The 25,194-nt window shown below is 42.3% G+C and overlaps 1 protein-coding gene across 1 annotated transcript in view; it reads right to left on the minus strand.

The window, feature by feature from the left end:
- The window catches only part of CRY1 (cryptochrome circadian regulator 1), a 59,718-nt gene that overhangs the window by 12,605 nt on the left and 21,919 nt on the right, over positions 1-25,194 (minus strand). The window contains exons 2-3 of the mRNA XM_040985014.1: positions 13,210-13,318; positions 2,667-2,809 (exon numbers count right to left, since the gene is read on the minus strand). Of these exons, the coding sequence (XP_040840948.1) occupies positions 2,667-2,809; positions 13,210-13,318 (252 nt within the window). The remainder of the gene's footprint in view (positions 1-2,666; positions 2,810-13,209; positions 13,319-25,194) is intronic.

Here is a 25,194-nt window from a genome sequence, read left to right on the forward strand (position 1 = left end):
TTAGGAACCCGAAGCTTCTTCCAGATCTACCACATGGGTCTCGAGGGCTCAGGGTACTTGGTTAAGTAAGATGCTCTGACTTCACAGACACATTAGCAAGGAGCTGGATGGGAAACAGAGTAACTAGGACTCTAACTGGCACCGATATGCAACACTGGCATCAATACCGGTGACTTAAACTGCTGTGTCACACACTGGCTCCCCCAAACAATTTTAAAAGTTAAGTTATGAGATTTTATTTTCATTAGAATGACTCTATGCCAAAAGTTTTGGTAAGTTAACAAATCTTAGGAACCTACAAAATTCACAGTACATAATACTTCCTCAGCTTCCATTTGATCACATTTGCGGGGAGGGTGGGGTTGAAAAGCATCAACAGGGACGGATATTACCAGAAACTGAGAACATGGCATTCCGTCATCATTCAAAGGAATACAGTGATGCAAATTTCTACCAGATTCAAGTTCCATCTGGATTTGAAAACCAGCGAGGCAGACAGGCAAACTGCACACATGAAGTAAAATAACGGAATAAGACAATTGTCAAGGCAGTCATGGCCATGTATCATATAAACAACTAGTACTGTACAAAGATTAGAAAGGCAAGACCTTAGTGGGCTGGGTTTGAGGAGTCAGGAAAATCTGCAATAATCTTAATAACAGTTTTGCTTTTTTAAGTTCTAAAGTGAGACCGGGCACAGTAGTCTATTGGCTGATGTTCTTGCCTTGTATGCGCCAGGATCCCATGTGGGTGCCAGTTCATGTACTGGTTGCTCCACCTCCCTTCAGCTCCCTGCCTGTGGCCTGGGAAAGCAGTCAAGGACAGCCCAAAGCCTTGGGATCCTGCACCCTCATGGGAGACCTGGAAGAAGCTCCTGGCTTCATATTGGCTCAATTCTGGCCATTGGCAGCTACTCCAGGGGTGAACCAGTGGATGAAGAAGATCTTTCTTTCTGTCTCTCCTTCTCTTTATAGATCTCATTTTCCGATAAGAAAAAAATAAACCTTTAAAAAATTCTAAAACTATTTTTTTTAAAGATTTATTTTTATTATTTTTTTATTGGAAAGGCAGATATACAGAGAGGAGGAGAGACAGAGAGGAAGATCTCCCATCTGATGATTCACTCCCTAAGTGAGCGCAACGGCCGATGTTATGCTGATCCGAAGCCAGGAGCCTCTTCCGGGTCTCCCACGCGGGTGCAGGGTCCCAAAGCTTTGGGCCGTCCTCGACTGCTTTCCCGGGCCACAAGCAGGGAGCTGGAAGGGAAGCGGGGCTGCCAGGATAGAACCGGCGCCCATATGGGATCCCGGGCGTGCAAGGCGAGGACCTTAACCACTGCGCCACTGCGCCGGGCCCTAAAATGATTTTTAAAAGAACTAATTTTAGTCTGAGTGAAAGGCAGAGACGGGGCATACAGAAAGTGCTGGTTGACTTCTCAAATGTCCACAACAGTCAGTTCTGTGATAGGCGAAAGACAGGGTTCAAAACATGGGTATCAGGTGCCCAAGTACTTGAGGCACCATATGCTACCCCTCAGGGTATGCATTCAGGAAGCTGGGTTAATAAACAATAGCTCTGAAATTGAATAGCTGAATATTTTTATCTTGTGCACTATATTTTTATAGCTGTCAGCAGATAAAACACACAGCAGTTTAATAAAATGCTAAGTTTAGCAAACATTCATTTAATTCTTTTTTTATATCCATTTAATTCTTGCACAACTGTATGATGTATTTGTGTATGCCATTATTTCCATTTTAAAAACTTAAGATAAGCATCCGGCACACAAGCTATTTATAATCTAGAAATCTTATTGCTTCTCTAATTTTAGAATCCAGTATATTATTAGCCCACCAAGTTAAGCCATATCAAGTACAACCTTATACTTTTAGGCTTTAAAGGATTCAAAGGATATTATCTGTCTAGTATGTTCAAAAGCATGCTGTCCCAGATCTATGAGTAATTTTTTTTGAAACCTAGTAGGCCTTACTTGAATTTTCAGAGAAAATTAATTAATTTACTTTCTATAAAGATTTTATTTATCTGGCTCAGTGTGATGGCTCAATTTGCTAAATTCTCACCTTGCAAGTGTACCATATGGGTGCCAGTTTATATTCTGGCTGCTCTACTTCCCATCCAGCTCCCTGTTTATGTCCTAGGAAAGCAGAAGAGGATGGCCCAAAGCCTTGGGACCCTGTGTCTGCATGGAGACCCAGGCTTCTGGCTTCAGATTGGCTCAACTCCAGCCATTTTGGCCATTTGAGGAGTGAACCAGTGGATGAAGGATCTTTCTCTCTGTCTTTCCTTCTCTCTAAATCTGATCTGCCTTATATATAAGACAAATCTTTAAAAAAAAGAAATCAAAATAAAAAAAGGAAATAATCAAATTAACTGTATGCCTTTTATAATGTAGAGCATTATATAAAAATAAATTTTATTCAAAAGTTAAAAAAAAAACCAAATCTTTAAAACCTTAAGGTAAAACTTAACTAAGTACTTAACAGTATGAACCATGTATTTTAAAATGGTTAAAATGATAAATATTGCAATATATACGTGTGTGTAATGAATGTATATAATATATAGTGTATAATGTATATAATATATAATAAATATATAACACATATATATTTATTCCTATAATTTTTTTTTAAAAAGCAGCTTACTTGTCCAGGTCATACAAGGTGTGTGAAATTCGCACAATGACTTCCACTCCAGCCTCAGTGGCGAGTTTCTTGATGGCTGCATCTCGTTCCTTTCCAAAAGGCTCAGAATCATACTCAATCGACAGCTTGGTAATGTTCCACTCCTAAGAGAAGAAACAATAATATACACTCATTCTAATAAGTAATTCTTCTTTTATAAGAAGTGAAAAGTTCAAACTCTACTTATAAATGATATAATCCAACTTCAAATATTCAAGAAAACAATTTATGAATTCAAAAACTTGCAAATAACAATGTATGCCACTAGATTTCAGGCATCATGCTAGACACTAGACAATCCAGTAATACATTTAGAACTAGGTCTTACACTTATTTATTTATATTGAAAGTCAGATTTACAGAGAGAAGCAGAGACAGAGGGAAAGCATTTTCATTCAATGGCTCACTCCCCAAGTAGCCGCAACTTGGGAGCTGAGCCGATCGAAAGCTAGGAGCCAGGAGCCTCTTTCAGGTCTGCACATGGATACAGGGTCCAGGTCATGGGCCATTCTCCATTGATTTTTCAGGCAATACAGTAGAGAAGTGGGTTGGGCATGTAGCAGGTCAATTAAAAGATCAATTTATTTTATTGGAAATTCAGATTTATCCAAGAGAAGAGAGAGATCTTTCATCCTCTGGTTCATTCCCCAAACAGTAGTGATGCCCAGAATTGACCTGATCTGAAGCAAGGAACCCCCTTTGGGTCTCCCACATGGGTGCAGGGTCCCAAGGCTTTGGGCCATCCTGTACTGCTTTCCCAGGCCACAAGCAGGGAGCTGGATGGGAAGTGGAATAGCCTGGACATGAAATGGTGCTCATATGGGACACCAGCACTTGCAGGCAGAAGACTAGCCAATTGTGACATCGTGTTGGCTCAACTATATTTCCTAAAGGTTTTATTTATGGGGCTGGAATTGTGACATAGCAAATTAAGCTGCCACCTGCTTTGTTAGCATCCCTTATGGGCATCAGTTTGAGTCCCAGCTGCCTAACCCCTCCTCCTCCCTCCCCTCTCTATGTGTCCTCTCCATCTCTTCCTTTCAAATAAACTAAACTAAGCTAAATTAAAATAAAATTGTAAAAGAAAACAAAATAAAATAAAAATTTTTAAAAGAATAATGCTTTCTTTGTTTAAAAGGCAGAGTGATAGAGAGAAAGATAGGTGGAAAAACAGATATAGGGAGAGAGATCAATTAATCAATCTTCCATTCACTGGTTTGCTCCCTAAATGCCCACAACAGATGCAGCTGGGTCAGGCCAAGGCAGGTGTTCCATTTAGGTCCCCCAATGGGTGGCAGGATCGTAAGAACTTGGGCCATCTCCTGAGGATCCTATGAACTCTGGAATGGGATGTGGGTACCTCAAACTGCACCACAATGCCTGTCCCTCAAATATTTTGAGGGTAGGATCCAGATCTTCTCTCATTCAACAGGGCTTGGAATTTGAAAAGTAACAAGACTTTAGATCTCTCTTTTGCGTAACAGTCAAGTTATTAGCTTACCAATTATAAAAGCTCTCTTGGCTTTACAGTTGCTGGGGTACCTTTTGTGCTCCAGGGCTGTTCTCTAGTGTTTTTCTGCTCCTCAAGAGAGACCTTTCAAAAAACCTTGTGCTAAAGAAAAGAGACCTTTCTATTCTGCTGCCTGCCCAAACTGCTATAATGCGTAAGCTAATGCCTAAGCACATCAAAGAGGGATCTCTCTTAGTTCCTCTATCCTGCCTCAACATTTACCACTCTGTCACTGCATACTGCACAAAGACACTGCAGGAACAACTGGAGAGTGGGTGTAACTGTGCTGTGCCTGGGGCTCCCGGAGAGTCTGCCCTGTAACACTAGTCCATACAAGGTAGCTCAAAGTTAAAAAAAACTCTGCCTTTGTTCCTTTCTGCTACACTGGGATCCCCTCTCCTCTTGGTATAGTCCGTGGGGCTTCTCTTTCTGGAATTCAGTTAATTTAGGTTTATTTGTGTCTACAACTCTCAGAAGGTCAATATAAACTCTGTAAAATCCCATGACTTTGTGGCATATTCACTTTCATCTCACATTGTTAATACAGGAAACAATAATCAACTTTTTACATCTTCACTGAGGAAAAATGCCTATTTACTCTTTACAGTAATTATTTAAGCAGCGTGTGGTTACCTCTGAATTTCTACACTTGGAATACAATAGTAACAGTTTTACCAATACATTTTTATACAAATATTCACTATTATGTTTCTAGCACCAAAAACTACTATTTTTATGCAACACAATTATTTGTTGATATGAACAACTACATGGGCATAAATTTTTTAAAAGGCATCAGCAATACCATAAAAACAACATGTATTTTAAAAATGTGAATACACTTTTTTAAAGATTTATTTATTTGAAAGTCAGAGTTACACAGAGGAGAGGAGATGATAGAGAGATTGCCCATCTGCTGGTACACTCCCTTAATGGTAGACATGGCCAGAGCTGGGGAGGCCTGAGCCACGAGCTTCATCCAGATCTCCCACATGAGTGGCAGGAGCCCAAGCACTTGGGTCATCTTCAGCTGCGTTGCTGGGTGCATTAGAAAGAGCCGGATCAGAAGCAGCAGATCCTTGGAGAAGCAAGGACTCAAACCAGTGCTCATACGAGATGCCAACAGTAACTCATGGCTTTACCTGCTTTATATCACAATATAATACAATCCAAATACAAAGAAGTTAAAGCTTAAATTTTTCTATCTGCTTATTCATCATCCCCTTTAAATCTAGCTCAGGATTTAAAATACTACTTATATACTGAAAACACCTAAATTTGGTCCAGACTTCTTCCCCCAGCACTAGACCCGGATGATTAAAAGGTATTTCAATTGTATCATGTTAAAAAATGAATTCCTTGGGATCAGCAGCATGGTGTAGCACTTCCTCCTGCTGCACTGGCATCCCATATGGACTCCCATTTGAATCCCGGCTGCTCCATTCTGATCCAGCTCCTTGCTTATGGCTTGGGGAAGGAGGAAAGGATGAGGGCTCAAGTCCTTAGGTCTTCGCATACACCTGGGAGACCTGAAAGAGCTCCAGGCTTCTGGCTTCAGTTCAGCTTAGCTCTGCTGTTTTGTTCATTTGGTAACTCTGGCTTTCAATAAAAATAAAATAAAACGCTTAAAAAAATGAACTATTTTGCAGCTAATATAGAACACACAAAAAGTGCCAGAATTAAATGGTTACTCTGGAATAGGACTGTTGTTTTTAGCTCAGGTTTATACTCCAGTAGAAATGTGATCCTGTGGTATTTTCACTTAGTATTTGTTGAATATTGTGATTAGTCTCAAATTAGGCCTTTGAACAGAGCTAGTAAAAATTATGACTACAAATACTGTTGCAGAGAGGCAAGGGAGGAGTATTGGAGGCAGGGGAGTGAGGGAAGTGTGACGATCTTCCTGAACTGTACAAATAAACTGCATAAAACCTGTTTCAGATTAAAAAAAATTTTTTTCAATGAACTCCTGAGTTTTCCTCCCACAATCTTTCTCATCTCATTAAATGGTAATCTTCCCTGCCAAGTGCGCAGACAAAAATCCTAGGAAACATCTTTGATCCTCACTGACTTCATGTTAACATACCTTAGAGCCTCCATTTAAACAATATAACCAGAATCTCACCAGCAGCAGCGGTACTGCTACCCTAATCCTAGCCCAGACTGCCTTGCTCACAGCTGCCATGGCCTCCTAACTGATCTTCCTGCTTTCCTTTCCAACATCTATACTCCTCCCTTCCTTTTCTCCACAAAAATCCACAGTGATTCAACTTTCAACACATGAGTGAAGTCACATCAGTTCTCTACTCAAAGCTTTTCCATTGGTCTCCCATTCCCCTGAGGGTAAAAACGGTGTCTATAAATGGTTGATAAAGACCTAGCACCTAGCTCCACACACTCTCTCCATTTACTATGCTCTAAAAGTGGTTCTTCTTGCTGGCGCAGAACAAAGCATGTGTATTAGTGATGTCAGATCCTTTGTAACTGTTGTTCCCTCTGAATAGTATGTTCCTTCCCATGTTGCAGTTATTTTCAAGGTTTAAAAGAACTGATTCTCAAGACTTGTCAGTTGACTGGATGGTTTTTAGTTGGTTTCACCTGGGCTTGCTCACCAGGCAGCTTAGCTGGGGCTGAGGCCTTACCATGGGGTCACTCATACCTCTCCTACCTCGGTGCTGGCTGTTGCTGACTTTGTCTACGTGGTTTCCCACCATTTGCCTTTCCAGTACAGACTTCCTTATACCACCTTATGCCACAGAAAAAGTATTTCAAGCGGGCAAAGATAGAAGTTACAAGATTGCTTGAGACCTAGAATCTGGAACTTACATAATAACGTCTTCTTTGACACTTGGTTTAAACAAGTTGTAAGGCCAACCTAGATTCAAGGGGGGGTAGGTAAATAAACTCTACAGTTTGGGGGGAAAAAAGGTGCAAAATACTATGGATTTAGTACACGGTACACCCCAGATGCATACATGGCTCATTCCTTCCTATGTTTGCCCAAATCACACTGTATCAATGAGTCCTTCTATGTTGCATATAAAATAACTACCCTAGGGGCATAACTGGTGAAGCTGCTGCCTGCCAACACCAGAATTCTATATGGGCACCAGTTCATGTCCTAGCTGCTCCTCTCTCAATTCAGCTCTCTACTAATAGCAGCAGCAGATGATCTAAGTGCATCATGAGCCCTGCCACCCAGGTGGGACACATGGAAGAACTCCTAGTTTCTGACTTCAGCCTGTTTCAGCCTCAGTCACTGTGGCCAGTGCTGTGAACCAGTGCATGGGAGATATATCACTATCTTTCTGGAACTCTTTCAAATACATACACATATAAATACATCTTTTTAAAACCTACTTTTCCTCACCTAAGCATTTACAATCACACAACACCTGACACCACCTGACAACGCCCTTTTGGTTCATCTGTCTTCTTTCCAATGTAGTACAAGCTTTGTGAATGTAGAAACTCCCCACCAACATTGTATTGCTACATCCTGAACATTGCCTAATACGCTATAAACACTCAATCAGTACCTGCTGAATGAATTCTATCAAGTTTGTGCCATAAAGTGATTAAAGAAGATTCAAAATAACTCTAAAAGCATATTTTACTATTGAAGCATTAACAGCTAAATAGGTCCTTTTATTTATTCTGTGATTCTAAACAGAACATTTGTATTAGGCTTGCATGTCTGTTCCTTGGATAAATTGAAATAGCTGTTTTTGCTCTGAAGCTGTATTGATTTGAAAGCAGGAGTTAGAGAGAAGAGACAGCTAGAGAGGTCTCCCAAGCACTAGCTCAATTCCCACACGACAGCAATGGCCAAGGCTGAACCAGGCCATGGTCTGGAGCTTCCCCTGCGTCTCCCAAGGACTTGGGCCATCTTCTGCTTTTTCCAGGACATTAGCTGGATTGAAAGTAGAGCAGCCAAGAGACCAACGTGCACCCAAATGGGATGTCAGTGCTGCAGACAGTGTCTTCATCTGCTACAGCATGATACCTGCCTAAGGAAAAACATTTTTTAAGTTTAGGCAGAAAAAAGTCTATGTAGAAACCACATCAGAAAAAAAAATAGTTTTGACTTTTTAAAAAATAGTTTTTTAAACTAATTTATATACATGTGCATAAAAATGTTACCAACTCTGGGTCAGTGTGATGGCATAGTAAGTTAATCCTCTGCCTGCAGTATCAGCCTCCCATATGGGCACTGGTTGTAGTCCCAATTGCTCCATTTCTGATTCAGCTCTCAGCTTATGTCACGGTAAGGCAGCAGAGGTTGGTGCATGGCCTTGTGCCCCTGTACCCATGTGGGACAGCTGGAAGAAGCACCTGGCTTCAGACCAGAGCAGCTCTGGCCATTTTGGATGGGAGACAGAACAAACACACAAATGGAAGATTTCTCCTTCTCCCTATGTAATTCTTTCAAATAAAGAAAGAAATCTCAGGTCTGGCATGATGGTTCAATAGATAATTCCTTGCCTTGCAAGCTGTGGGATCCCATATGGATGCTGGTTCATGGGCTGTTCCTCTTCCCATCCTGCTCTCTGCTGGGAAAGCAGCAGAGGATGGCCCAAGCTTTAGGACCCTGTATGCACATAGCAAACCCAGAAGAAGCTTCTGGCTGCTGGCTTTGATCATCTCAATTCCAGTCATTGCAGCCATTTGGGGAGTTAAGCAGTGGTTGGAAGATCTTTCTATTTCTCCTTCTTTCTGAAAATCTGCCTTTCCAATAAAAATAAGTAAATCTTAAAAAAAAAAAAAACCTCAAAAACATGTTTTTTGTTTGTTTGTTTTTGTTTTTTTTCTTTTTCCTTTTTTTAAAATTTTTATTTTAACAATCTTTACATGGTTAATTTGTGCATAAAGGGTCAAGGGCTACAGGAAAGTGGGTAAGACTATTATTTCCATATTGTTTCCTTCATATATCTGAGGTAGAGGGGGATATTGAGGGAGAAGCCCCACCTGATTTCCCACCCACCCCAAGTCCCGCATGTGGGGCATGCTCCGAGATACTCATTGAAGTGGTTTCAATAGGTCACCAGTTTTGAAATTGCTGCCAATCTTGCCTCTCCAAACACGATGAGGTTGTTGAAAAATCCATTAATTGACATTGTCCATCATAGCGTCTCTATTTGCCCAGTATTTTGTTGCTGAGGTGGTTGATTAACTTGTTCCATCTTCTGTCCCTTCATGGTTTGTGTTCTGAGTCTGGCATTTCAGTTGGGCAGATCACCAAAGAAACTTCGTCTGAGGTGTTCCCAGGCCAGATACTCGTATGCACCAGCAAGCACAGGGCCCAGCACAGTCCATCACCCGGTCAGCTGGTAGTTGCAAGTGCTAGGTTGCTTCTGTTTTCAGCCCCGCCTTCTACTGGAACCAATGGGTGTTGCAGTCCAGCCTGGTTCTGTACAGCACATACTTGGTCTTCACCCCGAAGGAAGGAAGCAGCCCTGGAACCCCGGCAGGCCCAAGCCCGGTTCACCATGTGCCCATGATGGCGGACGTATGGGATCCGGACATGAGACGCCCTGTCCCGGGACCCCTCAAAAACATGTTTTTAAAAAGCTGCAACTTATTCCTGAATCTACTCAGTATAAACAGATTAAAATGTGTGGATGCTTATACAGTTCAAACAGACCAAAGAGGTAACAGCATGTCATTATCAACCACCCCAACAAACTAAAGGCATTGTTACTGGGTCTACACCAGTTTTACCTCTGATATGGGAAACAATTTATTATCTAATAAAAATTCTCACTATCTACAGTAAGAGAATAAAAGACAGAAATATTACTCTGCATGAGTCAACCAGTTACTGATAAAAAATTGTTCTCCCCCAAACGAGATTGTGGGTGTGAAGGTTAGAAGTAGGAGGGAGGCTTGATTTTAATTACGTAACCTTTCAGACTTACTTTTTAAAATATATGGGTACAGTCCCAAACCAAAAGTAAAAATCAAGACAATAATTTTCTTTATGGTCCCAAAGTAAATAATTCTGTAAGTTTTCATAAATGGCACTTTCATACAGACTACCATATGTAGCCAGAAGAAAAGAATAAGCAATTTATGTGTATGTGTTTATGCATTTGCATTTTATGATTCATGAAGAAACCCATGGCTCTCTGCCAGACTGACAAGATAGGAAATCATCTAAATGCAAGAGAGTTTAATCCAATAACATGGATCAGTGTTAAAGAACAGAAACGATTTATTCACTTGAAAAAGGTTTTAAAGAAAATTATGTAAGATAGGACTAGCAGTTAAAATGCTCACTGTCATTCCAGAGCTTCTCCATCTGACACGTGGCACCAGCTCCCTACTAATGCACACCATGACAGGCAGTGGTAGAGCACTCAAGTAACTGGGTTCCTGTGCAGGCTTAAGCCCAGCCGTACCTTGGCTGCAACAGACAATCGAGAAAGTAAGCCAGGGGATGAGGGCTTTTTCTCTGTCTCTGCACCCGCGTGGGAGACCCAGAAGAGGCTCCCGGCTTCTGGCTTTGGATCAGCTCAACTTCAGCCATTGTGGCCGCTTGGGGAGTGAATCAATGGATGGAAGATCTTCCTCTCTGTCTCTCCTCCTCTCTCTATATATCTATCTTTCTAATAAAAATAAATAAATCTTTAAAATAAGGTGAAGTAAGAATTCAGTTATATTAAAGTGACTTAAGTCTTACACTAAATAAAGTTACAATTAGGGTTGAGGCAAATGTCTCCCACTTTTACACTCATAAGTTAGGGACATTCTGTTACTATTGTTTCTAATATAGTTTCTTGTCATAACTCTTCCAAATACCTAAACTAAATTCTAACTGGAGGAGCTGGCATTACGGCAAACAGGTTAACCTGCTGTTTGCAATGCCCACATCCTAGAATGGTGGTTGGAGTTCCAGCAGCTCTGTTTCCCTTCTCCCAGACAATGCACCTGGGAAAGCAGTTGAAGAAGGCCAAAGAACTAGGTCCTTTGTCACCCACACGGGAGAACTGGATGGAGATCTGGGCTCCTAGCTTTAGCCTGGGCCAGCTGCTGTTAGCATTTAGGGAGTAAACCAGAAGGATCTCTTCCAGCGGTGCCAGGGCCTGACTTTGCCAGCATGGGCAGGCTTGTGGGGGTCTGCAGGTATAGGCTTGCAGGCAGCTTGGAGGATGGCTCTGGCAGGGGCATGAAGGGACCTGGGGCTCATGCCCAGGCTGGTGGAGCAAGCCTGGGGATTTCCGCATGTGCTTAATACCAGGTGGGTGGAAGGAGGCGAGAAGAGAGCCTTCGGCTAGCATGCTGGCATGGTGTGCTCGTGAACCGAGTTGGAGAACTGTGAATGTGCTTGGATCTTGGTGGAGGGGTAGGGTCCCAAAGGCTAGCATGTGTGCCAGGAGCTTGGGTCCTTGGTGGTTGGCTAGAACTCCAGGCCAACACACCACCCCACCAAAAGATTGGGTTGGGGAACCCATCTACTCCGAGGTGTAGGGACTGTGAAATGCTCAGGGAAAGGGATATGTATGGGAGGGAGGACCGCTGAGAAAGCATGTTGCAGGTGAAGAATGACTTCTGGGGGACTGTACTTTCAGGTAAGCAAGGGGGCTGAGACGCAGCAGTTTGGATGGAAACTGGGGGACCTTTCTGGGTCAGACAAAGGCTCCTGCCCATATGGAAGACCTGATCTGGGTTTAATAACATCAACCATGGCCAGCTACCAGCACACATTAAAGCGAGGGTTGGGGACCTACCAGGCAAGGCTAGATTACAGTCCCCACCAGTGAGTGTCAGAACAAGGACGAGTAATGCTGGACTGGGCCATGACACTACCCAGTATGTGAGAGACTCGGGTCTGGGGTCAGATTCTGTGGGGGATAACAGGGCTCACTCCTGTGGAACTGCAAAATCTACTCGTTTGCTCAAGATCTGAAGGTAGTGACAAGCTGAGCTAGGCATAACTAGGGAATCCCAGGACACTCACTGGCATTGGCATTGTGAACAGGCTGGGCTAGTACTGGCTGGTAGTACCCACAGGTGTACTCAAGAATAGGACGTCAGACAGGCTGGGCTACAACATCCACCAGCTCACATAGAGAGAGCAGACTATGTCAGCTAGGTAAGGCTTACTTGCTTACCTGCAAGTACAGTGGCCTTGTTGGCAGAAGTCCCTCAGAAGTCATTCCTTACCTGCAACATGCTCCCTCAGTGGTCCTCCCCAGAAATGGGCCTAGTGGGGCACCTGGGGAACTCCTAACAACTAACTCAAACACACAGACGTACATGTAAATAAATGCTCATACACATTCTTATACAAAGAATACTTCTACCTAGATATGTAATGCATTAATAGCAGCTATTGCTTTTGGGAGGGAAACAAGCAGTTTAAGGGAAAAGAAACTGTTTCACTGTAAATTAGCTTTTGATGATCATAATTTCACTATGTACAATTTTTTCCTTTTTATGTACAATTTTTTTTCAATGAAAAAAAAAAAAAAACCTGCATAGGGACTGGTGCAACGGCTTGCCTGGCTAATTTTCCACCTTCAAGTGCTAACATCCCACATGGGAGTCAGTTTGTGTCCTGGCTGCTCCATTTCCCATTCCATTTCTTGCTTATGGCCTGGGAAAGCAATAGAGGATGGCCCTCATGGAAGACCCACAAGAAGCTCTTGGCTTTGGATTGGCTCAGCTCCGACCGTTGTAACCTTTCTTTGGGTAGTGAGCCAGTAGATGGAAGATCTATCTCTCTGTGCCTCTCAATCTCTCTATAAATCTGCCTTTCCCATAAATCTATTTCCAATAAATATATTTTTGAAATGCACGTAATTTTTACTTAAAAATACCTATGTATCTCACAGTTGAAGTTAGCATTATTTATTATTAAGCTAAACTCAATCATCTAAAATTATTAAAATTATATAAGCTTGAATTAGATAATCTAGAAAGTCTTATTCCCTATGTATGTTGTCTTCTCTGTGAAAAAATATTACTTTATGGAAATATTTTCCAAATTACCTTGAAAAGTCTGGGAAATACATCTGCTGGCTGTCCACGAATCACAAACAGACGAGAGTTTAATTTTCGCAGATTGGCATCAAGATCCTCAAGACACTGCAGCAAAAACCTACAAAAAAAACCAGAATGCTTAAAAATATTTATAGTGCCAAATTACATTATCTTAAAGGTTGAAATACCAATTTCATCACTTTATTACATCTTACATGTGATATATAAACAATAATTTTAAAACATTTATAAATCTTTTAAAATTACAGTACAAGATTCAATATTTTAGTATTCTTGAATTAAGTCACAAATTAAGTCATTAAATGATAGCAAAAAATTTAATTTGTATACATAAAAATTATATAAATAACTACCAAAGCAATTAGAAGAACTGATTTTGTTGTTTAAATTTGATGAAATAATCTTGAAAAATTACAAGAGAAAAATAAAAACATTCTTTTAAAATTTTTATTTTACTTACAAGTCAAAGTCAGAGAGGGAGAGAGGGAAGGAGTGAAGGAGGAGGGAAGGAAAGAAAGAGAGAGAGAAGGGTCTTCCATAAGTTGGTTTATTTCCCAAATGGCCACAATAGCCAAACTTTGCTAATTCCACGTCAGGAGCCAGGAGCTTCTTCCAGGTTACCCATGTAGGTGCAAGAACCAAGGGCTTGAGCCACCCTTTGCTACTTTTCCAAGCCATAAGCAAAGAGTTGTAATAGAAGTGGAACAGCTGGGACTAGAACCAGTGTCCACTTGGGGTGCCGATGCTGCCAGCAGATTAGCCCACCTCAAATACCACCCCCTTCTAGCCCCACTAAAATTTTATTTATTTGAAAGGAAGAGTGATAGAGATCTATTGCATCTGCTGCTTAATTTTCCAAATGGTCATAACAGCCAAAGCTAGGACAGGAGCTCCATCTGGATCTCCTGCATAGGCTGCCAGGTCTCAAGTACTTGTGGCTTCCCAAACACATCTGGATAGAGGTTGTGCAGCTGGGATGCAATCTGGCACTCGGATATGGAATATGGGCATTCTAAGCATTTGCTTATACTACTGTGCCACAATGCCAGCTTTAGAAAATATCCTATTTAATGGCTGTGAGGACAAAAATAATTTAACATCAATATTGAGAGACATAGAAATTATCTAAGCGGAATCATCGCACCCATTTTCTTCAATTCTAATCTAACTAACAAAAAAAGCTAAATATAGAAGGCTGTTTACTCTGTTCCCCTTTTTGTGAAGAAATGGAACATTTCCCAAAAGCAAATCTGAAGCAGCTATCATAATTTAAAGATTTAACCTGTTTGCTTTGTGTAAATTTTCATCTGGATTCTGTTTTTCTGAGCTAGATAAAACTTAGTTCCTTTCTACTCTGCTTCCTTTATGTCCTATATTCTTAAGGTTAAATATTTTATGTCTGCCCTTTCTACATGCTACATGTTCTTTGAGAATAGTGATTATGTCTGTCACTGGAAGAAGTGATTTAGAAGCCAGGGAAAAACATATTTCAGAAGTACATATTTCAATATGGTAACCTAAATCTAGAAATAACCATTTAAACTTAAATTAATTCAAACTTAAAATTTAGTTCCTCAGTCACACTTGAAAACAACTTTCTCTCCTTTTCATTTCTTTTTTTTTCTTTTCCCTTACTTCCTTTTTTTCATTTTCTTTCATTCTTTAAGATTTATTTATTTTTTATTGGAAAGTCAAATACATAGAGAGGAAAAGAGACAAAGATCTTCCGTCTGCTGATTTTTCATCCCCCAAGTGATCGCAACAGCCAGAGCTGAGTTGATTTGAAGCCAGGAGTTCCTCCTGGTGTCCCACACAGGTGCAGGATCCCAAGGCTTTGGCCCATTCTCGACTACTCTCTCAGGCCACAAGCAGAGAGTTGGATGGGAAATGGGACAGCCAGGACATAAATTGGCTCCCATATGGGATCCTGGTGCATGCAAAGCAAGGACTTTAGCCACTAGGCTACCATGCTAAGCCTGGAAACAATTCAATCTTCAATAGCCACATACATGGCTCAAAGTTATTACACTGGATAGCACAAATACAGAGCATTCCCATTACTGCAGAAAGTTTTTCTGTACAGTATCATTCTAAAACCCTGCTTAAGATTATTTTGTTCTCTTTGCCCATTTGAATCCAATTATTTCACAAAAAGTCTTGCTCATTCTTTTTACAACTGTAATTATTAGTGACATAAGTGATACTACTTTTAAGGTCTCTTAGTATATTTGATACGTTTGGTTCCTCTGAATGTCCCTGGGAGTCTCAAAGCAGGAAGAATATAAGTCAGAAAGCTGTATTTTTCTTCTAGTAAAGGTAATAACTTCTTTGGCTGCATGGACTGTATGTAAAGTATTGCCAAGATATGAAATTATGTTATTTTGTGATACAAATGTCCTTAAAAGTTGGAAAAGTTTGGCAGCCTAGTGGCCAAAGTCCTTGCCTTGCATGAGCTGGATCCCATATGGGCGCATTAGTGTCTTGGCTGTTCTACTTCCCATCCAACTCCCTGCTTGTGACCTGGGAAATCAGTAAAGGATGGCCCAAAGCCTTTGGACCCTGCACCCACAAGGCAGGCCCAGAAGAAGCTCCTGGCTTTGGATCTGTTCCGACCATTACAACCACTTAGGGAGTAAACAGTGAATGGAAGATCTTTTTCTTTGTCTCTTTTTCTCTCTGTAAATCAGACATTCCAATAAAAATAAATAAAAACAAAACAAACAAAAAACTGGAAAAGTTTAATGGTCCTACTGTGTTACTATCAATCATGATTGTTATCTTTATAAAAAGGAGGACCCACGGCCTAAAAGGGACAAAAGTTTTGTGAAATCTTTCAGGTGCTTTTAAAATTCTATGTGGAATGAGTTTAAGCTATTTAAGGTCTTTTGCTACCCGCAGTTTTGTATTCTCTAAAAGTTGGCAGATCTATGGAGACAAATGCTCCTGAATACTAGTTTCTGACACCTTTAAGGCTGGTGAATTAGATAAGTTAAAATATTGTTGCTTATATACATGAAAATATCAGTTTCTGTATTCAAATGTTGTGTGTGAATAAGAGTGCCCACTTTCCCTCCATATCTGGTTCCCCTGAAATGCAAAACTTTGCTTTTCTGAGGATTTTTTTTTTTTTTTGTTATTTGCTTCTCTTTGGCAAACGTGATTATTCGCATGAGTACAGCTAGAACCAGGATGAACACAGATAACTGTGTACAACCACTTGTGCAGTAAAACCCAGATGACAGGTTCACTACTGTCTACTTGGGAGATACTAATTCAGCCACCTTGCCTCCAGATCTCTCTAGGGAATCTGTACGTGACATTTAGGTCAGCCCAAGCTAGAGCAGTCCACCAGTGGGGCCTACCAAACTACTGGTTACAGCCTTCTCTGACCTGGTTTTGCCCAACAGACTGAATACATCAAAGAAGACAAAAGGGGGATAAAACTACAACTGGCTACTCGAGAACCAGGAGAAACAACAAATCAACAGAAGGCCAATCCACAGATCCAGCTGTTCCAGCCTGCAGCAGACACTGATGGGACCCCCACTTCTGTGTACCAGCCTAGAGATGTCATGTGAGTTTAAGAGATATAACCCACAGACTGGAGAATCTCGCTGAAATGACCTTACCTGTTAATCCTGAGCATTTCTATGGCTGTGAATATGTCAGGAATCAACCCCTGGATTCACCATTCACAGCTCAAGAAGGCCACATCTGAGCCGGAAGAAAAATGGACTGTTCAACACTCCAGAGGTCTCTTAAAGATAAGACTCTCTTGTTCTCTGTCATAATGCTTTTATCCTATATGAGTGGGAGCTCCAGGATAGATATTAAGAAAATTGGGGTAAATGGTAAACTTCACCAACCAGATAGGGTGTCCCTGGATATCAGATCAAGTCAATGATCTGACTTAAGTGCTAGAACCTCAGTAGGAAATGTGATGGGGGGCAGCGGGTTGATAGCCAGCACCCCATAGCAATCTGCAGGCTTGCTGGGTTAACTGACAGCAGTCAGAAAGTCGGAAATGTTTCCTCAAGTTCTGCACATGCCCTGCCCTTCCTACCTCCTCCCGGGGCCACTCAAGTTCATTGATAGCACAGAAATAGCTCTGGAGGCTCCCAGCACCAAGCCTCTCCTGCCTCCTACCATGCTACTAAGGTTAATGAACTACATGGAAACTTTAGGCCCCAGCGGCTCCTTTCCTGCCTCCTACCACTTAGTTAACTGAATGATTTATACATTGTATGTAAACTTTGTACTATGCAGCTCTCAAGCCACTGGGACAAGAACTTAAAACCCCCTGATTTTGGCTGGCCGGCACAGTGTCTCCTAGAGTGTAGCAGGAGCTGCTATCACCAAATGTGGTCAACAAAAACTCCTCTCTATAAGCCAAATTTTTGTTTATTTGTTTGTTTACAGGATGATATGAACCGAAGTTAACATGTTACAAGGGAAAAAGCTGTGCAATCTAAGAGTTAATTTTGTTTTGGCACTTGAGGAAACAAAGCAATAGAAACCGTTTTAAGTATGGCATTTTCCTTCCATATTGTTTTCTTATACAGATACTGTAATTTACAATTTACATCTGTGATTATAACCACTGTGATTATATATAAAAATTAGAGGTACAGTACCCTCAGGTATATGTACTTGGAATGATATGGGTACTTTTTACTCAAACCTTGTACACAGAAAAGATGTGCGAAGTGACAAAGAGGAAAAGGATGAACACTTTGACGTTCACTGTCATCGTGTCCAAGTTGCTGCCCAAGTTATTTTATCATGACATTTAAGACTATATACACATTTGTTGGATCTAGTAAACAATTTTTTAAAAGAAATTTACTTATTTTTATTGGAAAGTCAGATCAGATTCACAGAAAGAAGGAAAGAGAGAGAAAAATCTTCTATCTGCTGGTTCACTCTCAACTGGCTGCAACAGCTGGAATTGAGCTAATCCAAAGCCAGGAGCCAGGAACCAGGAGTCAGGAGTCCCTTCTGGATCTCCCACAGGCACAGGGTCCCAAGGTTTTGGGCCATCCTCTACTGTTCCCCCAGGCCACAAGCATGAAGCTAGAAGGGAAGCGGAGCAGCTAGGTCACGAACTGGCACCCCTATGGAATCCCAGCACATGCAAGGTGGACTTTACCCACTAGGCTACTGCGCAGGACCCCTAAATTTTAAATTTTTTTAAGATTTGTCATTTTTATTGGAATGGCATAATTATAGAGAGAAGGGGAGACAGAGAGAGATCTTTCATTTACTAGCTCACACCTCAAATGGCTGCAATGGCTGCAGTTGAGCCCCTCTGAAGCTAGGAACCAGGAGCTTCTTCTGGGTCTCCCACGTGACTGCAGGTCCCAAGGCACTGGCCCATACTCTGCTATTTTCCCAGGCCATAAGCAGGGAGCTGGATAGGAAGTAGAGTAGCCAGGACACCAACTGGCACCCATATGGGATGCCATGCTTAGAGGTGGAGGATTAGCCAACTGAACCAATGTGCCAGCCCCAGATCTAGTAAAAATTTGTATTGCACATATCTATTTATGCTTAGATCTACATTTGAAAATAATAGGAAAGACACTTCCCAAGCTATTAACAATATCTATTTTTGAGAATAGCAAATCATAATAAGGTGGGGAAGAGTGAAACATATACTTTTAATTCATAAAGGTTTAAAACTGATTATTAGCACAATTCATTAAAACTAAAACACAAATGAGACATTTTGCATTTGCTGTTAGCCTGGCTTAGTTTGTGGCAAATGTATTTTTAATGCAACAGACATCTTTCCATGCCATTGGTTTTCACATATTCCATTGCATAGATGTTTCATACTTCAGTAAGTCCAGTGATAAACTGCTATCCTTCAACCAATACTGAGAGTTGTATCTAACATTCTTGTCTGCAACACTGGTACTTACAATGGAACCCAACCCCTACCACTGTTTGTGAGAATTAAATAATAAATCAATATATACGACACTCTTAGGAACTCAACCGCCCACAGTGAGCACTATTATGCCAGTATTGGCTATCACTTTTTGCGCCCTTCTTGCCATCCACTTCTATTTTTGTTACAGTAATTCTAGTTCTTATCTCTTGCTTGTTACTATTTCCTGCAATATCTTAAAATAGATATACCTATCAACAATCTCCGCATTCTAATCCATCTTACACAGAACATCAAATCTTCATGACTCATGTTGTGCTGTACAAAGGTCTTTAAAGATCCACTCCCTATACAATAAAGAATAATTACTTTCCTTGGCCACTAATCTGTGGTTCCAGGTTCATATCTTCCCCCACTTTCCCTTTGCCTTCTATCAAACCAAACTACTTTATTTTCAACACAATCTCCTGGTTGCTCCTGCTCTACCCAATTCTTCAGGGGAATTTCCCTTGTCTCATCTCTTCAAGTTCATATCTTACTAACCTTAAGGCTTCTAGCTAAAGTAACATTGCTGGGGGGCCAGGGCGGTGGTACAGTGTGCTAAGCCGCTGTTCACAAAGCTAGCATCCCATACTGGAGCACCCAGAGAACCAGTTTGAATTCTGAGTGCTTCATTTCCATCTAGCTCCCTGGTCATGTATGCAGGAAGGTAGAGCATTATGGGCCCTTGTCAACCATGCGAGAGACCATGCGATAGCCTAGCGGCTAAAGTCCTTGCTTTGAACGCACTGGGATTCCACATGGGCGCTGGTTCTAACTCCAGCAGTTCTGCTTCCCATCCAGCTCCCTGCTTTTGACCTGAGAAAGCAGTCGAGGACGGCCCAAAGCCTTGGGGCCCTGCACCCGCGTGGGAGACCTGGCTTCAGAATGGTGCAGCTTTTGCCATCCTGGTCACTTGGGAAGTGAATCACTAGATGGAAGATCTTCCTCTCTCTATATTTGACTTTGCATTAAAAATAAATAAATATTTTTTAAAAAATCACTTAAACTCATAACTTCATCTGAATGTGACTGAAATAGTTGAAGGACACGTTTCTCTGGATAAGAAAGTGTAAGTATGAATATATTCATGAAAGACAGTGAAATTAGGACTAAATCAATTGATTTCTCAGCATATAATTTTTTCATTGTGCAGTCATTTTAAAAACCCTCAACAGAACAGATTCAAAGAGCCAACTCATTTATAGGTCTTAATTCTTTTTAGCACTAAATGTTTCTTAAAAACTATATAAAATCTAACCCTTCCTCCTTCATTCTCAACTGTGCATAGGATTTTAGTTAACAGAGCTTAGATTCAGCACAGTCCAGAGAACACACCAATTTCAATCTTTCATTCTTAAAGATACATGTGCTTAGGTATTCAACATCCAGTGAAATTAATCATTGAAGATAAAGCTCAATTTTAATAAGTCTTATTTTCACATCTTCTCTAATCTGATGTGCATAATATTTTCTTGAAGACTTAAAACTGCTATTACATGCCTGCAATAGGTTCATCATTAGGCAGACCAGCCAAATAGTAGTTAAATTCACTACATCCTTCACATACCTATATTGTCTACATAGAAGCAATTCTCATGTTATTTAATTACAATACTCACTGGGCCATTAAGTAAACCGAATTACTAGTAGCAAGAAAATATAGTTCACTTTAAATTTTTAAAGAATTTTTTTATATTCAGAGATCACTACCTATTGCAATTATATAAAGAAACTATACTCATTTAACTTTCTTATACTACTTCCAAAGATGATTTCAGCATGAATCAACAGTATTAGTGTCTTAAAGTAGGTCACTGCTATAGCAACCAGTGGGTGGTTTAGTATACTCCCGTCAGAATGACCTACTTTCTAGCCTGTGCGAGAACAGTTTTATATAACTACAATTTCTAGTTCTGGCTATATAAAATAGTCTAAAAAAGGCAATGGCAAATACAAAATAGTCCTTGCTTATTGAAAATACGGTATCATGAATTAACATGTGTCATACAAGAATACAACCATCTGGTCCTGTACTTCAGTTTCTAAAATATAGTCCATCATATGCTCAGCAATGAAAACAAACTACTCCTAGGTATAGGAACCAAACATTCAATGTTGACGCTAGAGAACAGATTTAAATATAACCTAAAATAATGAAAACCACATGGATGGTAAGGCCTTTCCTCCACATGAAGCAATCAAGATAAATTTAGAAGAAAATTAAATTCTATTATAAACACACAAAAGGAAGAATTTTTAGTCATTAACAAAAGTCTGTGATGTTTAAGATTCTAAAATTACAAATCACAAGCTACGTGTTCATAAGCTTAGTAAAATTTAAATGTTTTTTTATGTTAACATTTTTAGTATTTTCATCAAACCTGTCATTCAAATTATTTAGATATTTATGCTACTCATTTTCATAAAAACAACAGCTTAATGTTCAATGAAGATGAAACATATTTTAAAAGAAAATTTCGTATCTACCAGATTTTAAATGCCATTAGCCAATGGACCAATCACGATATATTATGTTTACATGTTTTGCAATGCTCTGTTTAAAATCCTGAAATAAAATTCACAAATACTAAATTCATATATATCATTTTAATGCACTGATAATAAAATTTTCTTTCTGTTTCATAGTGAGGAAATTAAAGGTCATTTATTATTTTTAAAAAAGATTTATTTATCTTTTATTGGAAAGTCAGATTTAGAGAGAGAGAATGAGAGACAGAAAGATCTTCCATTCACTGGTTCACTTGCAAAGTGGCCACAATGGTTCGAGCTGAGTGGATCCAAAGCCAGGAGCCAAGAGCTTTTTCCGGGTCTCCCACACAGGTGCAGGGTCCCAAGGCTTTGGAATGTTCTCAACTGCTTTCCCAGGCCAAAAGCAGGGAGCTGGATGGGAAGTGGGGCCACTGGGTATGATCCGGTGCCCAGATCGGATCCTGGGGCATGCAAGACAATGGCTTTAGCCAATAGGCTACCATCCCAGGCCCTATTATTAATAATTGTAAAGGTTTATTTACTTATGTGAAAGGCAGAGTAGCAGAAAAAGAAAGACAGAGAAATCTTTCATCTGTTGGTTCATTCCCCAAATGACTGCAATGAGCCACACTGAAGCCAAAAGCTTCTTCTCGATCTTCCACATGGGTGCAGGGCCCAAGGACTTGGACCATCCTCTGCTACTTTCCCAGGAACACTGGCAGGAAGCTGGATCACAAGTGGAGCAATCAGAACACGAACCACATATGGTGGCTTTACATGGTATGTTTGCAAAGCTGGCCCCAATATTCAAATGTCTTGCTGGTTGGCAATTAGAATATAATCAGCATAAAGCACCATCAGACAGGAAGGTTCTGAAGAAGATCTACCACATAAAGACTGTTCTGGATGCCTCACACAAAAAAGTATTCGGTGCACATCACCTAAATCAAAATGACTAAATAAATAAGACTAGTAGCTCTGCCTATTTTTTTAGATTAAATGTATTTGTTTATCTTTTGAATGTCTGTAGGGTTTTTAGGGACAATTTATTTTTACCATTAATACACTACAAAGTATCAGGAGAGAGAAAATAATTTCTGGATTTCACCTCCCCCCCTCCTTTTTTAAAAGATTTATTGGGTGGGTCTCAGGACGGGGCGTCTCATGCCTGGATTCCGGACGGCTGCCATGGGCACATGGTGAGCCGTTCCCGGGCCTGCTGGGTTCCAGAGGCTGCTTCCTTTGGGGTGAGTAGACCGAGGGGGGAGGCCTCTGGGACCGGGCAGGTCCGGCACCCAGCCACCGCCCTCATTGGGCGGTGAAGGGGATTTGGGAGGGGCGCGACCTTGGGCCTGGGAATTTTAAACCTCCAGCAGCCTCCCGGCAGCTGGTGGGTCTCAGGACGGGGCGTCTCATGCCTGGATTCCGGACGGCTGCCATGGGCACATGGTGAGCCGTTCCCGGGCCTGCTGGGTTCCAGAGGCTGCTTCCTTTGGGGTGAGTAGACCGAGGGGGGAGGCCTCTGGGACCGGGCAGGTCCGGCACCCAGCCACCGCCCTCATTGGGCGGTGAAGGGGATTTGGGAGGGGCGCGACCTTGGGCCTGGGAATTTTAAACCTCCAGCAGCCTCCCGGCAGCTGGTGGGTCTCAGGACGGGGCGTCTCATGCCTGGATTCCGGACGGCTGCCATGGGCACATGGTGAGCCGTTCCCGGGCCTGCTGGGTTCCAGAGGCTGCTTCCTTTGGGGTGAGTAGACCGAGGGGGGAGGCCTCTGGGACCGGGCAGGTCCGGCACCCAGCCACCGCCCTCATTGGGCGGTGAAGGGGATTTGGGAGGGGCGCGACCTTGGGCCTGGGAATTTTAAACCTCCAGCAGCCTCCCGGCAGCTGGTGGGTCTCAGGACGGGGCGTCTCATGCCTGGATTCCGGACGGCCGCCATGGGCACATGGTGAGCCGTTCCCGGGCGGCCAGTGCGCCATTGGTGCCAGGCTCCGCCTGCTGGCCGCCCGGCTGGGGAGCTCTGGGTATTTGGTTCTTTGATTCGCTGCTTAATTAGCTCCAGGTTGAACCCATTGTGATTCTCGGACCTCAAACAGGCAGTAACTCTTTCTTTGTAAAAGTTGTAATCACTAATAATGCTGGGCACCAAACACCAGTCCATGCAGAAGCCTGGGCCTGGGGCTTGTCCTGCAAAAGTAGCTCCAATGGCTGGCTAATGTGTCAACTGGTAGGGAACAGAGTAGATCTGGTACGAATGAGCAAACCTTAGCCCACAAGTAAAACTAGAAACCAGGAGGGAGCAAAGGTCATGCCAAGCTAGGCTCTTGTACCTACTGGTCTGCAGGAGCCAGGGACACGAAGCCACAGTGTCTAAGGCAGAGGTCGGGACAGGTGAGGAGCTGTGCCAAGCTGAGTCAGAGCAACCACTGGCATGCGAGTGATCTATGGCTGGGAACAGACCCGGTTGGGGAGCAAAGGGGACAACCCTAGCTGGGCTGAGGTTCCCACAAAGAGGCGCGTGGCCTGGAAGGGGGGCTGCGTTCTGATCTGGATACAGTTGTAGTCTCCCTTGGCACAAGTGTGGACTGGGATTGGATGCACCGAACCGGGCTGGACCCCGACTCCCCCTGGTGTTCTGGAGGACCAGGGCAGATGTGTGATAGACAAGGCAAGGTCTCAAACCCCTACTGAGCCGTGTGTGAGCCATACGTAGGTATGGACAAACCATGGCTGGGCTGGAACATCCAACAGCAACAACCAGATTGGGTGGAAGGCCAGTCAGGAAAAGCCACAGTTCCTGCCATGACAGGAGGTGGACTGAGTAGGGTTGGCTCATGGACCCACTGGTAAGCGTGTAACCTGGCATTGGGAGAGGTTCTGATGGAGGAGCCTGGGCAACTCCTCTGGCAGGACACAGACCCGACAGGTCAGCGCAAGAAACGTGATAGGAAACAGCCCAGAACAGGCCATGGAAAGCTACCCACTGGCATACACTTGGCAGACGTGGGGGCAAGACCAGGCTGAATCTGTCCACGTCATCCACTGGCAAATCCAGGCACCAGTGTGGGTTGATCCAGGTTCGGTCGCAACAAAGACTAGTGCACAATATGGAATGCCGAGGTGAGGTTGCCTGTACCGGAGGGGACCACAGCGTCCAACCAGCCTGAGAACAAGAAAGGAAGTAGGCAGAGCCAGCAGGGGAATAAGGGAGGGTTCCTTTGCAGGATAGCTACTTCCGCAGGAGAGCATGGGCTGGGGTGGGGGCAGACCCGACTAGGCAGAGCTACCACACCTGTGTGCCTCATGTGGACTAGATCAGGGAAAAGCCGGGCTCGGCGGATTATTCCTACTGGTGCAAACAGAATTAAAGTGGGCGAGGTTTGTTTGGGCAGCATCAATTGGAATCTGGGAGTGGGAGAGGCCTGGGAGGGTAATAGTGGGCTCATCCCTCTTGGGTTACCACTTCCACGGGAGGACATAAAACTAAACAGTGGCTGGGGTGGAATGGGGTGTGGGACAGACTGGATTACTGCTACACTTACTGGCA

The sequence above is a fragment of the Ochotona curzoniae genome, unplaced genomic scaffold (genome assembly GCF_017591425.1).
Source record: "Ochotona curzoniae isolate NIBS_2020 unplaced genomic scaffold, NIBS_Ocur_1.0 contig_1014, whole genome shotgun sequence".
In the NCBI taxonomy this organism is placed as follows: domain Eukaryota; kingdom Metazoa; phylum Chordata; class Mammalia; order Lagomorpha; family Ochotonidae; genus Ochotona; species Ochotona curzoniae.